The sequence below is a fragment of the Natator depressus genome, chromosome 16, assembly GCF_965152275.1.
Source record: "Natator depressus isolate rNatDep1 chromosome 16, rNatDep2.hap1, whole genome shotgun sequence".
NCBI lineage: Eukaryota > Metazoa > Chordata > Testudines > Cheloniidae > Natator > Natator depressus.
Genome location: NC_134249.1, coordinates 24,216,160 through 24,230,280, shown reverse-complemented (window position 1 = coordinate 24,230,280; position 14,121 = coordinate 24,216,160). Strand labels below are relative to the sequence as shown.

Sequence of the window (14,121 nt, the reverse complement as noted above, 5' to 3'; positions counted from 1 at the left end):
AATGGGGATATAGCTCTTGTATTAAATGACCCTTTTGAGATTCATAGCATTGGCTTGGTTTTCAGAGGTGCTGAGCCCCCACAGTTCATTGATTTCAACTGGAGATATGGAGACTCAGCACTTCTGAAAATCAGACCCTAGATATGTGAAATATGCCTTATCTGCATTCCTAGCACACGTGATGTTCTTACAACCTACCAGCGCCACTTCTGCTGTTTGTTTACACTTCATTTCACTTGGGACTGTGAAATTAAACGAGTCCATTTCGCTTTCAGTTTTGAGTGCCCAAATTTTGAGTTTTAAGGAAAAACGTCTAGTCTAGTGACTTGTGATTTCAGAATCACAACTCAAAATTTCAATCAGCTTTGCCATCACTTTTGAAAATCATGGCCCTTGCTCTTGCCACCTGGTTGTGATGTTTGGATTTCCCTGTACTCAGGGAAATGTTCAAAAATCTCTTAGTTTAAAAAAATACCGTTCTTTTTAAATGAGGATTTCTCTCTCGCAAGCTTCCAATTTTTATTTGTATAAAACATAATGTCGGGTTTAAACTTATGTCTCCTTTAAGATGACTCATCTAGAGCTAGTCTACACAGAGTTTCTGTGCTAATTTAACATCAGGGCTCAAACTGTAGACGAGGCCTTAAATAATTCTCAATTTGAAATATCCTTTTGAAACCCGAGATAGGAAAAAGGGCAGGTCCTGTGAGATCAGAGGGAGCGATCCCATGACTTCAGTTTACTTTTGTCATTGAAATGGCTGGTTTCGTTTTCTTCACATCCATCTGAGTGTATATAGTTCACAGAAGTTTGCCCCAACTATTCTGATGGAATATGGCAGATTTCTTAAGCATTCTTCTGAAACTCTCTAAGATGCTTCAGTGCATTATTTCAGATTGCTTTTTATTAATTGTTTCCTCAGGGTTGATATTAAGACCTGATGAAATTAAAGTGCAGTGAACTTTAAACAAAAATTTGGGGTAAAATGATCCATTTCTAGATGTTTTAACGCAATCAACCAGCAAAAGCTTGCTCCTGTGGCCTTGCCTGACACACTGTAGCACACTCAGTACTTATGCTGTGAGGGTAAGAAAGAGGGGCACAAACTGGGAGTACTCCCTGCACGTAGCACAAAAAAGAATATGGCACAAGAATGAGCAGCTGTACCCTATAGTTCTAGTTTCATCCGTGTAGTTCCTTTTAACTACTGAAGATCCCCCTCGGACAATACAGATTTTTCCCAGCATTCTGAAGAAAAGCAGAGAGTGATAACCTAGTGTCAAGGCCAGTTTTCCCATAGAAATTCTTCCTTTCTTCACCCTAGGATTGAGAGGAGAGCCCCTTTATGTGAGGAATTACTCAGGCTCAAAGAAATACTATATAAATATTGTAAATAACCCCGAGATACAAAATGACAAAAACTTGTTCGCAAAGCTTCCCAGTTAGAAGGAGAATGAAGAACTGATCACACAGCTAGTGACCTTGTTTCCACAATATTATGTTATTAATTGCTATTTCATTGTTTTTGATTACATAAATTTAATGATGTTGCAACTTAGCTGACACTGCAGAGGAAACAGTGCTATCTGATGCTCCAAGTGATGACCTGCCTTTAATTCATCATCTTGGTCAGTTTTCTTTCTTCTGTAGTCCGAGTCCCAGACGATTCTTGTTTGGATAGCAGAGAGACTGACAGCATTGTGACAGAACATTTGCAGGATTTACTTAACTGGCTGCCCAGCCTCCCTGTTAATATTTGACCTTCTGTGGCTCTGCCCTTGCTGGAGCTGGTCGTTGTGCCATGGTAATTATAGGATGGTAAATCTTGAGTGTCATTTTATAAATAATCCGTGATCTAATAAAGACATTCAAAGTGCAACGAGTGCAGCTTCAATGAGGAATCTCACAGCGAGAGCCAAGCACTTACTCCTGTGTGCAGGTTTGCTTATGCTCAAGCTCTCCCTCTCAAGGCCCCAAAAGTTGACGTGTATAAAATATGAGGCAGACCCAAAATGAAAGAGAGATAATAAAGGAGTCGTCTTAACCCTTCCGACTCTGCCAATTTCTAACCTGCCAGCCTCAGGGATGCTTTAGAGAAGATCTGTGTATTTATCCAAGGGGTTAAAATAATAGATATGTTTTGACAGTGGAATGGTTCCTTTAACCTCAGTTACTGATTCAGCATTTAAACTATCACTAATTGATGTTAGCAAAAAAGTGGAAATGTAGCTTTACCAGGCCATTTGGGAGGAAGGAGGAGTGTTGTGTGTGGTGCACAGCTGAGGGATCTACATGTGCAAGTGCCCACTCAGTCATGCAATCATCTTATTTCAGAGTGAGCATTTTATTTATAGCTTAAATATCCATGTGCAACAGGGCAGTAGTAACAATACTAAGCTGTTGTATTAGAGTGAAAGTCTTAGCAGCGCTCTCCCATGTGCTCATGCAAGTGCACTCCTGTCCTCCTATCTTCTGTGGGAGCCAAGTGTCCCTGGCTGGCTCCTCCCTGACTCTTTAACACCTAGCCAGCAAAGAAGCAGCTCTAGGCTTATTCAAGATGTTTTCTCTCCCCCAAAACTACGCCTTGCCTTTTCTTTTTTATCTTTAATTACTAAATCAGTGTGTGGTGTTTCTTCCTCCTGGTCAGCCTCTTACTGGACTCTGGGATTTCACAAGTCTGACAGAGAGCTACTTGCTGCACCAGCCACTGGCCAGCTCAGCACTGCCCTAATGAGCATGTGCTGCTTAAAGTGCCTTTTACACTCCGAGTTACTCTTGGCTTTGTAATGGTCATTTCTATCAACCAGCTGTCCGTCTGGGGTACAAAAGCAGTGTTTTTTACTTGCATCTCCAGCAAGTAACACCAGAGGCCATCTCTTCTGAAGCAGTCACTGACTCTTCATTGAAACATAGGTCTGTATGATCCTCTCATATAAGCCAGTGTAACCCCAGTGAGTTCACTGGGGTTACCTGGGTGTAACAGAGGGTTTTATTTGGCTCTCTTTTCATGGTAGAGCGGCTCACCCGTAATGATTCTCCAATATTCATGAATGACTGCTGTTGTCTGAGATTCATGTTGTCTGTTAGCCAATTTAAAACAATATGCTGATCTAAGATGCCCTGGCACTTAGAAGGTTGTAGTTTATTTCTGTACCTGGCTATAACCGTGACTGCCAGTATATAAGTAGATGAAAAATGAATGAATATCATCAACTTTTTCATGTTTTAATTTTGATCTAAACTGCTGGCAAAATGGTGTTTGTTTTCTAGATCTAATGTTTAAATCTCTGGAGTCTAGTAAAAATGCAAATAAAATGCATGGCAGCTTAAACTTTTTACTGTCACTCCTGCTCATACACAGCTAGGAGTTAGACTGGTGTAAAAGCTGTGAGGCAGACAGCGTGTGGAGGAGTCAGTGCTCCAGAAGGAACAGGGCTGTGCAAAACAGAGCAGCTTTGTTTGGAAAGGGGAGGAAGGTATGCACAGAAAACCAAGACTGTTCTTCTGCAAGCATGAGAGAAGAGCTCTCCTGGATTTATGGAAGTGACGAGTGGTTGGTAAAAATGTGCATGCTCAAAAAACAATTAGACCCAGCAGAGGATTGTGAATGGTCTTTGTGCTCATTAACTTCTTGAGCTTTGCAATCTTGCACCTGTAGGATTTTTAATGTCAAGTTGAGAGCAAGAAAATTGTACAACTTTAGATTAGCCGACAAGGCTTTCATCACTTACAATATTACTTCCCCGAAGAACTGACCTAAAGTTCAGACAGCTTGTTTTCTCTTCTCTGAGGCCAAACTCCACCATGCATTTTACAAATAACTTTGAAGTAAACAAATACACGTGCCAAAATAAGATGATATTCAGTGAAGGGGGGTTTTATTTTTCTTCTGTTTTTGTTCAGAGATGGCTTTCTGGCTATGCTCTGGTTGTGTACTGTATAATGCCAGAACACACAGCTGAAGCTTTCCTGAACACTTCTGTCTCACTGCTAAAGATTTATGCAACGTGCTATTTCTTCCAAACTAGCCTTCATTGCTTTAAACCCCATGTAGCAGGAATGGCTATTGGCCATTTGCACAAATAGAACGCTGAAATATGCGATCTGTACCTTCAGCTCCTCATGAATGTCACTTATGCCATCTTTTTGTCTACTGTCCTGTGATCCAGTCACCTGCAAGCAGGGGTCCTCTCAGACTCCTCCTGCAGAAATCTAGGACTCCCTATGGGACTAGGACTCTTCACTACAGAGTTTCCATTGAGCTCATTCCCATAGCTCTTAAGAAACTGGACTGTTGTGAGCCCTTCCCAACCTACTATATTACACGTCCCTCCCCGTTAGCGAGTTCTTTGGGCAAGTGTCCTAGCTCAGAGAGAGAGTTGCAGCTTGTTGTAAGCAAGCTACACGTACCTTGTGTCTTTTCTTTTCTTGGAAAGAGTTCAGCACCTCCTCCTAACTCTAAAATTGCTTGGACGTTTTCTCTCTCATGCATCAGACTCCCACGTTTGCATGTAATCTGCTGCTCACCTGCTAGTTTAGAGCTCACATCTGAAGCTTTGCACATCAGCACATATCCATGTGCCCTCCATGTGCAGTTTCATTCTGACATGGCGGGGTACAGCCATGCTGTTGGAAATGGGGGAGGAAACCTGTGTCCAAATGGGACAAACAGATCACATTTATATCACCTGTAGTCATGACATGACCACATTGTGTGACCGGTGAACATCTCACCTGAGATGTTCTAACACCCTATTCCTACAGCCTGCATGGCTAGGAGAAAAGTTCAAGCTGGGGAGGGCTCATGGCAGCTAAAAGAGGGCTGGAGCTGAGAGAGAGAACTGGGGAAGTGCTGGGAAGGTGAGTGGAGGAGGAGGATGGCGTGATTTTTTTTTTTTCTGTATAAAGCCTTAAGAACAAGTGGCTGTGTTGAAGCAGGCAGAGTGCTGTGTAATGTGATAAATGAGTGCCCTGGATCCAACGTGAAGGCCTAGGGTGTCCAGGACCAACCATCAGATACTTAGCACATAGTGAACCTGGCAAGGCAAGCCTGATTTTGCTGTGTTTGTTCTAAGATGAGCAGCAGGAACAGGAGGGACAGTCTCTTCTTTCCAAATTTCTAGACTAATTTCTAAATAAGAGCTTCTGAAAAATATCATCTGAAGAAAACCACTAAAGCTTTTGAGGTTTTCCTGTCCCTGTTTTCAACCCTTCCTTTGTCCTGCAGCCCGCATTTTATGATGGACACCTTGTAATAGTGAATAACTATAATTTAGCTGGAAGTCGTATAGATTTAACCAAACTTCCTAGATGGACCTGCACAGTTGATGGGTCATAAAATACAGTATAACTATTACTGAGTGTATAATAATAATAATACTTTGCACAACCCCAGAGCTTTCTGTCTAAGGATCATCCCATTTCACAAACTAGTGAATTAAGCCTCACAACGAGCCTGTGAGGTGGGGAAATATCTTCATTTAAATATGGGGAAATTGAAACAGCAGGATTAGTAACTTGTCCAGGGCCATGCAATAAATCATTGGCAGAGCCAGGAACTTCCAATACTTGTTTCTCCCAGTCATAGCAACCTAATACCATGACCAGGCATAACATGTCCACAAGCAGCTATGCCAATATACACCAATGTGCACCCACAAAATCCCCATTTTCCTTAAAGGTCTGATGTAACTGGCAAATATGTTGTTCTGAATCACCTTGTAACCAGTTTTGCTTCTCATGAAGAGTGTCAACAGACCTGAAGCTTCTGGGTCTCTGATTTATAATGCAAGGTATTAAAGTATTTTAAGCGCCATAGAGTTTTAGTAAGTCACTAAGCTCCCTACTGTTTAATTGCAAAGGGCCTCTCCTCTTTGAGTACCCTGTTGTGTACATCAGTCTCCCTTTCCTTCAGATTCAGTGAAGAGGGAATGGAGGTGATGGAACGGCTGATCTACCTCTACCGCAAATTTAACCAGTTGAAGGTCAGCAATGAGGAGTATGCATGTATGAAAGCCATTAACTTCCTAAATCAAGGTGAGTGGTGGAAGAAAGGGATTAGTCCCACTGGAGTATATGACTAGTCAATAAGCTAGTCAATCTTTGCTTCCTTTGGATGATGGGGAGAGAAAGGGGGGGGTCCTAAATCCAAACCGAAATGGACTCCTGAGCATTAAAAGGTTTTTGTTTTTGCGATTGCGCAGTTAAACCCATATTAAGTGTGTGCTATTTCAGACACCTAAATGAAGCAATTGTAGAGGAAGTGAAAAGGATTCACTTTGCTTGATCAATTTTTAATGCCTTTAATCATAGACACCAAGGACAGTATGTGCGTCACTTTAAATACGTACCTACTTTACCAGCAGCAGAATAAGAACAGAGCAGAGTGACTGATGAAACCTTTCTAGATAAGGCCTGAATGACTGATTACCTCCCAGCTGTTGTGGCAAACTTCTCATCATGAGCAAGGTGCATGTCATCTGAAAATATTGCTGCTCATGGCGGAAGGGTCTGGGCCAGTGACACTCAGACCTCAGTGGCTCAGGAGCCAAATTAACGATCAGCATTACCCAAAAGAGCCACAGTTGTGTGAATTCACTCTGTTTGTTAAAAGAAAAGGAGTGACTTGTGGCACCTTAGAGACTAACCAATTTATTTGAGCATAAGCTTTAGTGAGGTACAGATCACTTCATCGGATGCATCCAGTGGAGTAATTTAATTTTATTCTTCCAGCAAAATGACTGACCAAGTATCATTTTATCAATTACAATTGGCTAATAACATAGTAAAAGCATCCTGATTGGTTAATAACTTAGATGGGTTAATAATTAAATCACACAGTGTTTTAATAGCATGTGCTGCAAAGAGCCGCAGGAGATGCATTGAAGAGCCACTTGTGGCTTGCGAGCCTCAGTCAGAGTATCACTGGTCTAGGCATTTTCTGACAGGCAGCAATCAAGACAACCAATTTGCATCACTTTTTTCCAATTTAAGCTGTTAGCTTTGTAAACCTTTGTGCGCTAAATGTTGGATAACCTCACTGGCATGGTTTTCTGGATTCTTCATCACTGTGTTTCCCTTCACCTAATACTTTTGTCTGACATTTTTTAAGAAAGTGAAAATATGCATTTTGTCCTCTAATATGGTGCCTAATGCAGTAATATTTGCAGGTAATGAATGCTGCCTAATACAGGACTGACTCCATTTGTGGTCAAACACAGCATTTCGGAGCTGTCCATCAATTCTGTTATGAGACTCCTAACACTCAAAATTCATGAAGTCAGCATAGAAATAACATGCAAATGGATTTTGCAGTGGCAGGGCTGGCTTGGGGTGGCAGTCAGAAAGGGGCAGCAGAGTTTCCGCCACGGTGACAATTCGGCGGCAGCTTCTCTCTCTCCTGCTGTCCGTGGCGGCAATTGCTTGGGGCGGCAAAACCGGTTGAGCTGGCCCTGTGCAATGGTAGTCCAGGGTGGGAAGTTACTGGTCTTTTCTCTGAAACTCTGCCATGCTGAAATTATTTGGAAGGTTCAATTTCTTCAGTAACACTTGGTATGGGTCACTCCAGTCTGACACCGTGGTGTGGTTCCCATGTCAGTACTCGTGTGTGTATGATGTTACTGCACATGTATGAAGCATGTTACCACAGGTTTGTGTGTTACTTGTGCATAAATGAAAAGCTATTCAATGGCACTAGCCTCATAGGTGAGTTTCAAAAGCAGTTCAAGAAATAAGAACCACTGGGAATTTTCCGTACCACAAGGAAGTGTTCTACTTTGCAAAGATATGCTGAAATCCCCCTCCTCCCCCTGGTTATACCAAGTGTTTTGTGCTGACACTTCAGTGTGTGCCCCGGCACAGATTCCGGTTTGCTTCCCTGGACGGTTTCCTGACACTGGATGATAGACTTCTTTAGCTGTCTCCATTGTTTTCCAAAATGTATTTTCATTAACTTCCTGTCTTCTTTTATTTTTAGTTGGAGTTTGCAAATTTTTTATGTGGAATACCTGAAAATTATTTTTAAAGGTCAGCTTTTGGACAGCAAATAAATGCTCCTTCCCTTGTACAGTATTTCTGAAGAACAATACTGAGCCTCAGAAGAGTTGCATATTTTGCCTGTTCTTAATTTATTGGATCCCTTCCCATGACATCAAGTAGTATATAAATGTAATTGATCGTGCTGAAATACATTCAGAGGGACTTTCTCAAATCATTTTGCTAGCATTGAAATGTCTACTTTTTCTTTGCATACATTGCTTGACATTTGGAAATGTTAAATTTTAAAATAAAAGCTTGGCAAGTTTATAAAGCTCATGTGGTGAAATTCCTAAACAGACGACACCCTCAATTACTGATCTGAACACTTCCCATAGAGGTGAGACCATGTAACTAGAATCAACATGCTGCTTTCTGTGGAAAATCTTATGTTGCACCCTGTGCTAGGACTGAAAGCCTTGACATATAGCTACTTTATAAAAAGGAAGTAGAGATTTAAGGTTGCTAGAGCTGTTATCTTCTGAAAGGTTCATGATCTCTGAGCCTGAGCAACTTAGGACATTATATGTTCTCATCCGTGTCCCTTATGAAAGGAAGATCTTGTACCCTCACATCTAATCTGAAGTGTGTATATGTAGGAGATATTCATTACAGTATGTCCTGGAGGAGGAGGGTGAAATTTTAATCCTGTGGTGACTATAAACGTGAAGTCTCTGCTCAATAGCATTGTATAATTTAGGTAGATTTTGTTAGTCTGAGTTTTATAAATGGATTTGTCCTTCCATTTTACAGTTGCTGACTCGAATAGTGATGAGGAAGAATATGAATCTGGTTTTGTTCTAGTGTTCCAGCTGTTCCCAGTCACTTAATTTTTATGTTTTCACTCAGACATTAGGGGCCTGACTAATACATCCCAACTGGAGCAGTTGAATAAACGGTATTGGTACGTGTGCCAGGATTTTACGGAATACAAGTACCCACATCAGCCAAACCGTTTTCCAGATCTAATGATGTGTTTGCCAGAGATACGATACATTGCAGGTAACTTTTTGATCTCTTCTCCCAGCTGGCCCCTGTGTGAATCATTAAATCTCTTTTAAAGGAGACTTTCTTCTTTTTATAATTAAACTCCTATCTACTTGGCTGGACAGCAGTGCCAGTGTGGGACCTTTTCTATTTGAGCCTTTCTCTACCAGGCTAAACCCCCCTCATCTTGCCCAGTGTAATAACTGGGTGTGGTTATAAATAGCTCCAGTGGCATCTGTGTTTACAAATAGTGATAAACTCCAGTTCCTAGGTTAGGGAGTAAGAAGGCATATTCTTTTCTCACAAATAACGAGCTCTCCTTAGTATCTTGATCGAAACCTCCTTAGGGTCTTAATTTCAGACCCAACTCTGAAGTGTCTTCTCTGCTGCAGAAATAACCCTGATCTGTAGATGGCATAGGCCTCACGGGGAGGAGCTCGCACTGAGTCTAGAGATGGCACTTGCATACCATAGTGAATATCACAATATAAAAGCCTAGATAGGCTTGAATGAAGTCCCCAAATCTGAACTTCCCTGGAATTTGGGTTACTGAAATCTGCATGTGAATTTTCCATCTCAATGCATCATTAATTGGCTCTAGAGGAATTATTCCAGGATCTTTGAGAACATCAGACATTTGCACCTAAATGTTAAGATAATGAACACAGATTATTTGCGATTGGGAAGAAATGTTCTCCCCTGGGGCACGTTGATCAGGATCTGCGTGTTTCACCTTCCTCTGTCATACCAAGCAGGATTGTCCACTGGCACCAGGTGGACACGTCACACACAATCTATTCATTGTGATTGACAGGGGAGGTTGACAGGTGGGATGTGTTCTTTCCCATCTTCTATAAATATGCTCCCATTATTGGGAAATCATTTTTATCTGACTTCGCCAACGCACTTAGCTTCTGTTCCACTCTTTAACACATCCTGTTGTTTCCAAAAGAATATCAAATGTCTAATGTAGGAATTGGGTGATTTACTGTTTCTCTAAAGGTTCAAGGTGAAACTGTCTCCAATGTCACCAGCTTGTTGGAGATGAGCGTTTTTTAAATCTGGCTCAGGAATGGCAGCTAATTCTGATTCTTTCTTAACAGGAAAAATGGTGAATGTCCCTCTGGAGCAGCTGCCCCTCCTTTTTAAAGCCGTTCTGCATTCCTGCAAGACAAGCGTGAGCAAAGAGTGAGCCTTCATTGCCCCGAACCCATGCCTTGCTCTGGTGCTTCAGGTGGGGAACTGGCTCACATGTGAAGAGAGAGGGGGGAAAAAAACCATGATCAAGGCAGTAGAGAGCTGCTGAGACAAGGTGGCAGGTAGCCCTGTCATTGTAGCAAGAATCTTTTGTTTTTGTTTTTTAAACTCTTTTCCTATATATTTATTTCACGACAGAGTTGAATGTATGATCTTCAACACAGTGCACATGGTTCTGTATGAATGCAGCAGCTGCATTCTCTTGCAGTTTACAGAATGTAAAGATGTTTAATGTTACAGTGTTTGTTAGGGTTAGTTCTTTTGTATTTGGGGGGCTGGGGGCCGATATGACTAAGACTACCTCAATGAGAAGATGCTGTTCATGTACTGATCATTTCATGATTCATATCCAAAGTGTTTGCCTAGAGAGCAAACTGCCTCACTCCACTGGGAGAACTATTAGCATCCCAAATGCTGGAGAATACTGGAGGAGTGTGGGCATCAGAGAAGTGCCAAGCTTCAAAAAAGATAAGTGGGGGCAAAGGTGTTACCCCAAAACCAGAATTTGGGTACCCCCAGAATAGCCAACCTGTTTGTAATAACCAATCTGTTCTCATTAAGTGTGGGTCTCCAGGGTGGCTAAGGGAATACTTGGAGGACACAGATACAGCCGTGGATAAATGATTGACACAAGCAGTGTTCCAAAACAAGGCACCTTTTGTTGAACAATTTCTTGACACAGTAACAATCTAAAGACAAATCCCTCATAACAAGTTAAAGAGCACCTCAAACCACATTGCCTTATAGCTTGAAATGATACTGAGCGGATGCTCCCTGCTTCAGATGGTCAGTCTGTCGCAGGTAGCTGACAGCCGTTTTTAGATTTCCATTAGCTTTTACACGTATAAACCCCTTTCACAGTCCACACACACATGCATACATCTGTATTAACCCCCTCACACACGCAAACACTAGGCTATGCTATAACTGTACCGGTTCTCTGTCTGCCCGTACTCAGCTGACGGCACAGTATATTTCCCTGTTTTCTTTCTCTCTCCACTCCTCTGCTGCGTCCTTCTCTTCTCCCACTGCTTACTGCTGCTTCTCCTTCGTCTCGCCCTCACCTCTTTCGCACCTCCCTCTGCCTTCTCAGCTCTCTGCTCAGCTGCCTTCTCAACTGTCAGCTGCTGCTGACTTTTATACCCTACTTTGCTAACGGTCACACATCCGTCATTCCAGTTGTCCGTTACTTACCTCAGTGTTGTGATCTGTCATTTGTTGTTTACCACTTGCTAGTGCTACGTGACCTGCAGCTGTCAGCCAGTGGTGGAGTGACTCTTGCTTATTCAAAATGGAAGCCAGGAATCTAGGGATTTCAAAATGGAGTTTCTCTGGAATCAGAGGGAGAAATTAAGACTTTTTTTGGTCAACTAGCTAAACTTCATCGGTTTTCAAATGCAGCTCTCATGATGTAAATTGGGTCCCCCTGAAATTCTGTCATGAGAATTGCTGCATTCCAAGGCTGAGAGAGACCCCTAACCCACATTCCCCTTCCCAAGGCAATGCAGAATTGTTCTCTCTCTCCCTCCAACTGATGCATGATTATTCCCTCACGACTCTCCTACCAAACTGGAATTGTTTTGTAATTAATAACAGGCTTTGAACAGGGAGGCAGAAATAAACCAGGCAGACTGCAAATAATTTAATTATTGGCTAAATGCTATCTCTTAGAATCACAAACTGGAAAAGCATTCTAAGAAGCCTCGGCAATATACGTTCTCCATGGCTAGATCTGGCCTAGTTTTTAAATTACTCCAGTGAAGAGGATTTCCTACTACAGTAGTTACAAGCAGTTGACATCAGCGAACACTTCAAACCTCGCAGCTTCTATCCCTCCTATGGATAAAATAAATGACTTCTGATAAGAGATTTCAGTATCCTCTGCTATTGGGTGTCTGTTGACCCTTGGAGAACATATGGGTATTAACCAAGTGCTGCATGTACCATTTTATTGCTTGGAGGGGAGAGTAGTAGGAAAACCTGGCTCTTAGTACAATTCATGTATATTACTTGGTTCTAATTCTCCCAGAATTTAGATGTTCCACCCAGTAACTTCAGTCACTTGCATTACATCAAAAATGCTTTACTTGCTGCTGTTCAGCTGTTTGATTAACAACACGTATTACTGTCCATTAAGCCTCAGTGTCCTCCATGGCTTCCTGTAGCCACACGATTGCTAGCTGGGGAAGATTTCTTTCCCTGTTTCCATCATTCATATATTTATGAAATCCTACTCTTTCTAATAGGCAGCCATGTTGCCTTTGCTGAATTTTCTGCTGGGACCCTGAGTTGTAAATCTGTTGTTTTGAATGGTTACATTAGGCTGATTGAGACATTTTTGAATGTTAAAGAACCTGCTATTTTTAAACTACCTTGACTTCTTCAGGAAACAACTTCTGCTCTTCTGGGGTGGGAGAAACCATTCTTACATTCTTGCCATCCTCTGTCCAGTCATGACACATCAGAGTGTATGGCACAAATTAAATATGTGGTCAGGAGAAGCAGTCTTTTCTTCTGAACAAGCACCTGCTCTCCACTGAAGTACTGTACCTGCTAGTGGGTAGAAAAGAACTGGGTGAACAGCAGAAGCATATCATTAAGTCAACCCCAAATGCTTCCTACAGACTGGTGTAATAGCAACCCAACAGTCATTGGAACTTGCTAGCTTGGCACATCTCTAGGTCAGTCAACAGTTATTCTGTACAATAAGTGCAAATGGGTCCTGCCTCCAAGAGATGAAGACTACTCCATCCAAAACCATCTCAGCAGAGACAAGCTGTTGACTAACCATGTAGACCAAAGGCAGTGTTGCTCTCTTTAGTTCTGCTTTGTGAATCTTCCCACTTGATTGTTTCCCTTGCTTTAGGTAGTCCACTAGCTGCTGGTATACACTTTCGTAAAATAAGATGTTACGGGTAACAGCTGCTGGGATCAGCAGAAGTCCACTTTTATATCACTTGACGAATCCAAAGTTAGTTTCAAGAATCTCATTTGCTTTCTGTTTATAAAATGAGACAAGCACATATTTCTCAGGAAAGCCTTCTGCATTCAGTATATACCTCAAGTATACATGGGAAGATTTTAGTGTATCTCTTTATTTCTAAGTTAGGAAGTATTGACAGCTTTAACTTTCATTTTCAAATAATTCCACATGATACTTGTATTACGGGTTATTTTCTGGCTTGCTTACACATTTCAGGAATAGTTTAACTGCACAGAAGTAATCTTATTCCACAGTTATTAGATTATTAATTATTGATGAATAAGGGTTTGTTTTAATTAGAAGATCTCTATGCTAACATTAGAAAACTTGTTTTTGCCAAATACCTGACAAAAACATCTAGTTTGTACTCTGTCCAAAATTAATTGACTCCCCAAGAAAATGCTGCACAAGCAAAGATTTAATAAACTTGATGGGGATGGAGGGGGGGATGTGCTACTACTTGCAACTGTGTAAACCATTTTGATACATGTTGGTTGGCAACAGTATCTGTTAACAAACCCCCGTGTAGCGCAGTGAGCATAAAAGCTGTGCTAAATTCACAAGCTAGAACGAGACTAACATACCGAACCAGAACCTAACTCGCTGGACAGTCATTAATGTCTTCTGCACCAAGTCCTCTAATGACTTGTGTTTTTTAAACAGGGTAAAGTGAATGTGTTGCATTGCGAACTCAGGTATTATGATGAGAAGATAGGAATGTAGCTAGAAATGTAGTGACATTAGGTCAGTCACTAGATGTATTTGTGAATTTGGTTTGAAGGACATCCTACAAAAGTTGGAATTGTTTGTCCCAATCTTCACATAACATTCGGTTTACAGGGAACCATATTTTATTTGTG

At 41.5% G+C, this 14,121-nt stretch overlaps 1 protein-coding gene across 1 annotated transcript in view; it reads left to right on the top strand.

Moving 5' to 3' along the window:
* NR6A1 (nuclear receptor subfamily 6 group A member 1) overlaps positions 1–10,285 on the top strand; it is a 144,954-nt gene extending 134,669 nt beyond the window's left edge. The window contains exons 9-11 of the mRNA XM_074973687.1: positions 5,915–6,036; positions 8,884–9,036; positions 10,125–10,285. Coding sequence (XP_074829788.1) covers positions 5,915–6,036; positions 8,884–9,036; positions 10,125–10,213 — 364 coding nt within the window. The 3' untranslated portion in view covers positions 10,214–10,285. The remainder of the gene's footprint in view (positions 1–5,914; positions 6,037–8,883; positions 9,037–10,124) is intronic.
* Positions 10,286–14,121: the final 3,836 nt, after the last annotated feature.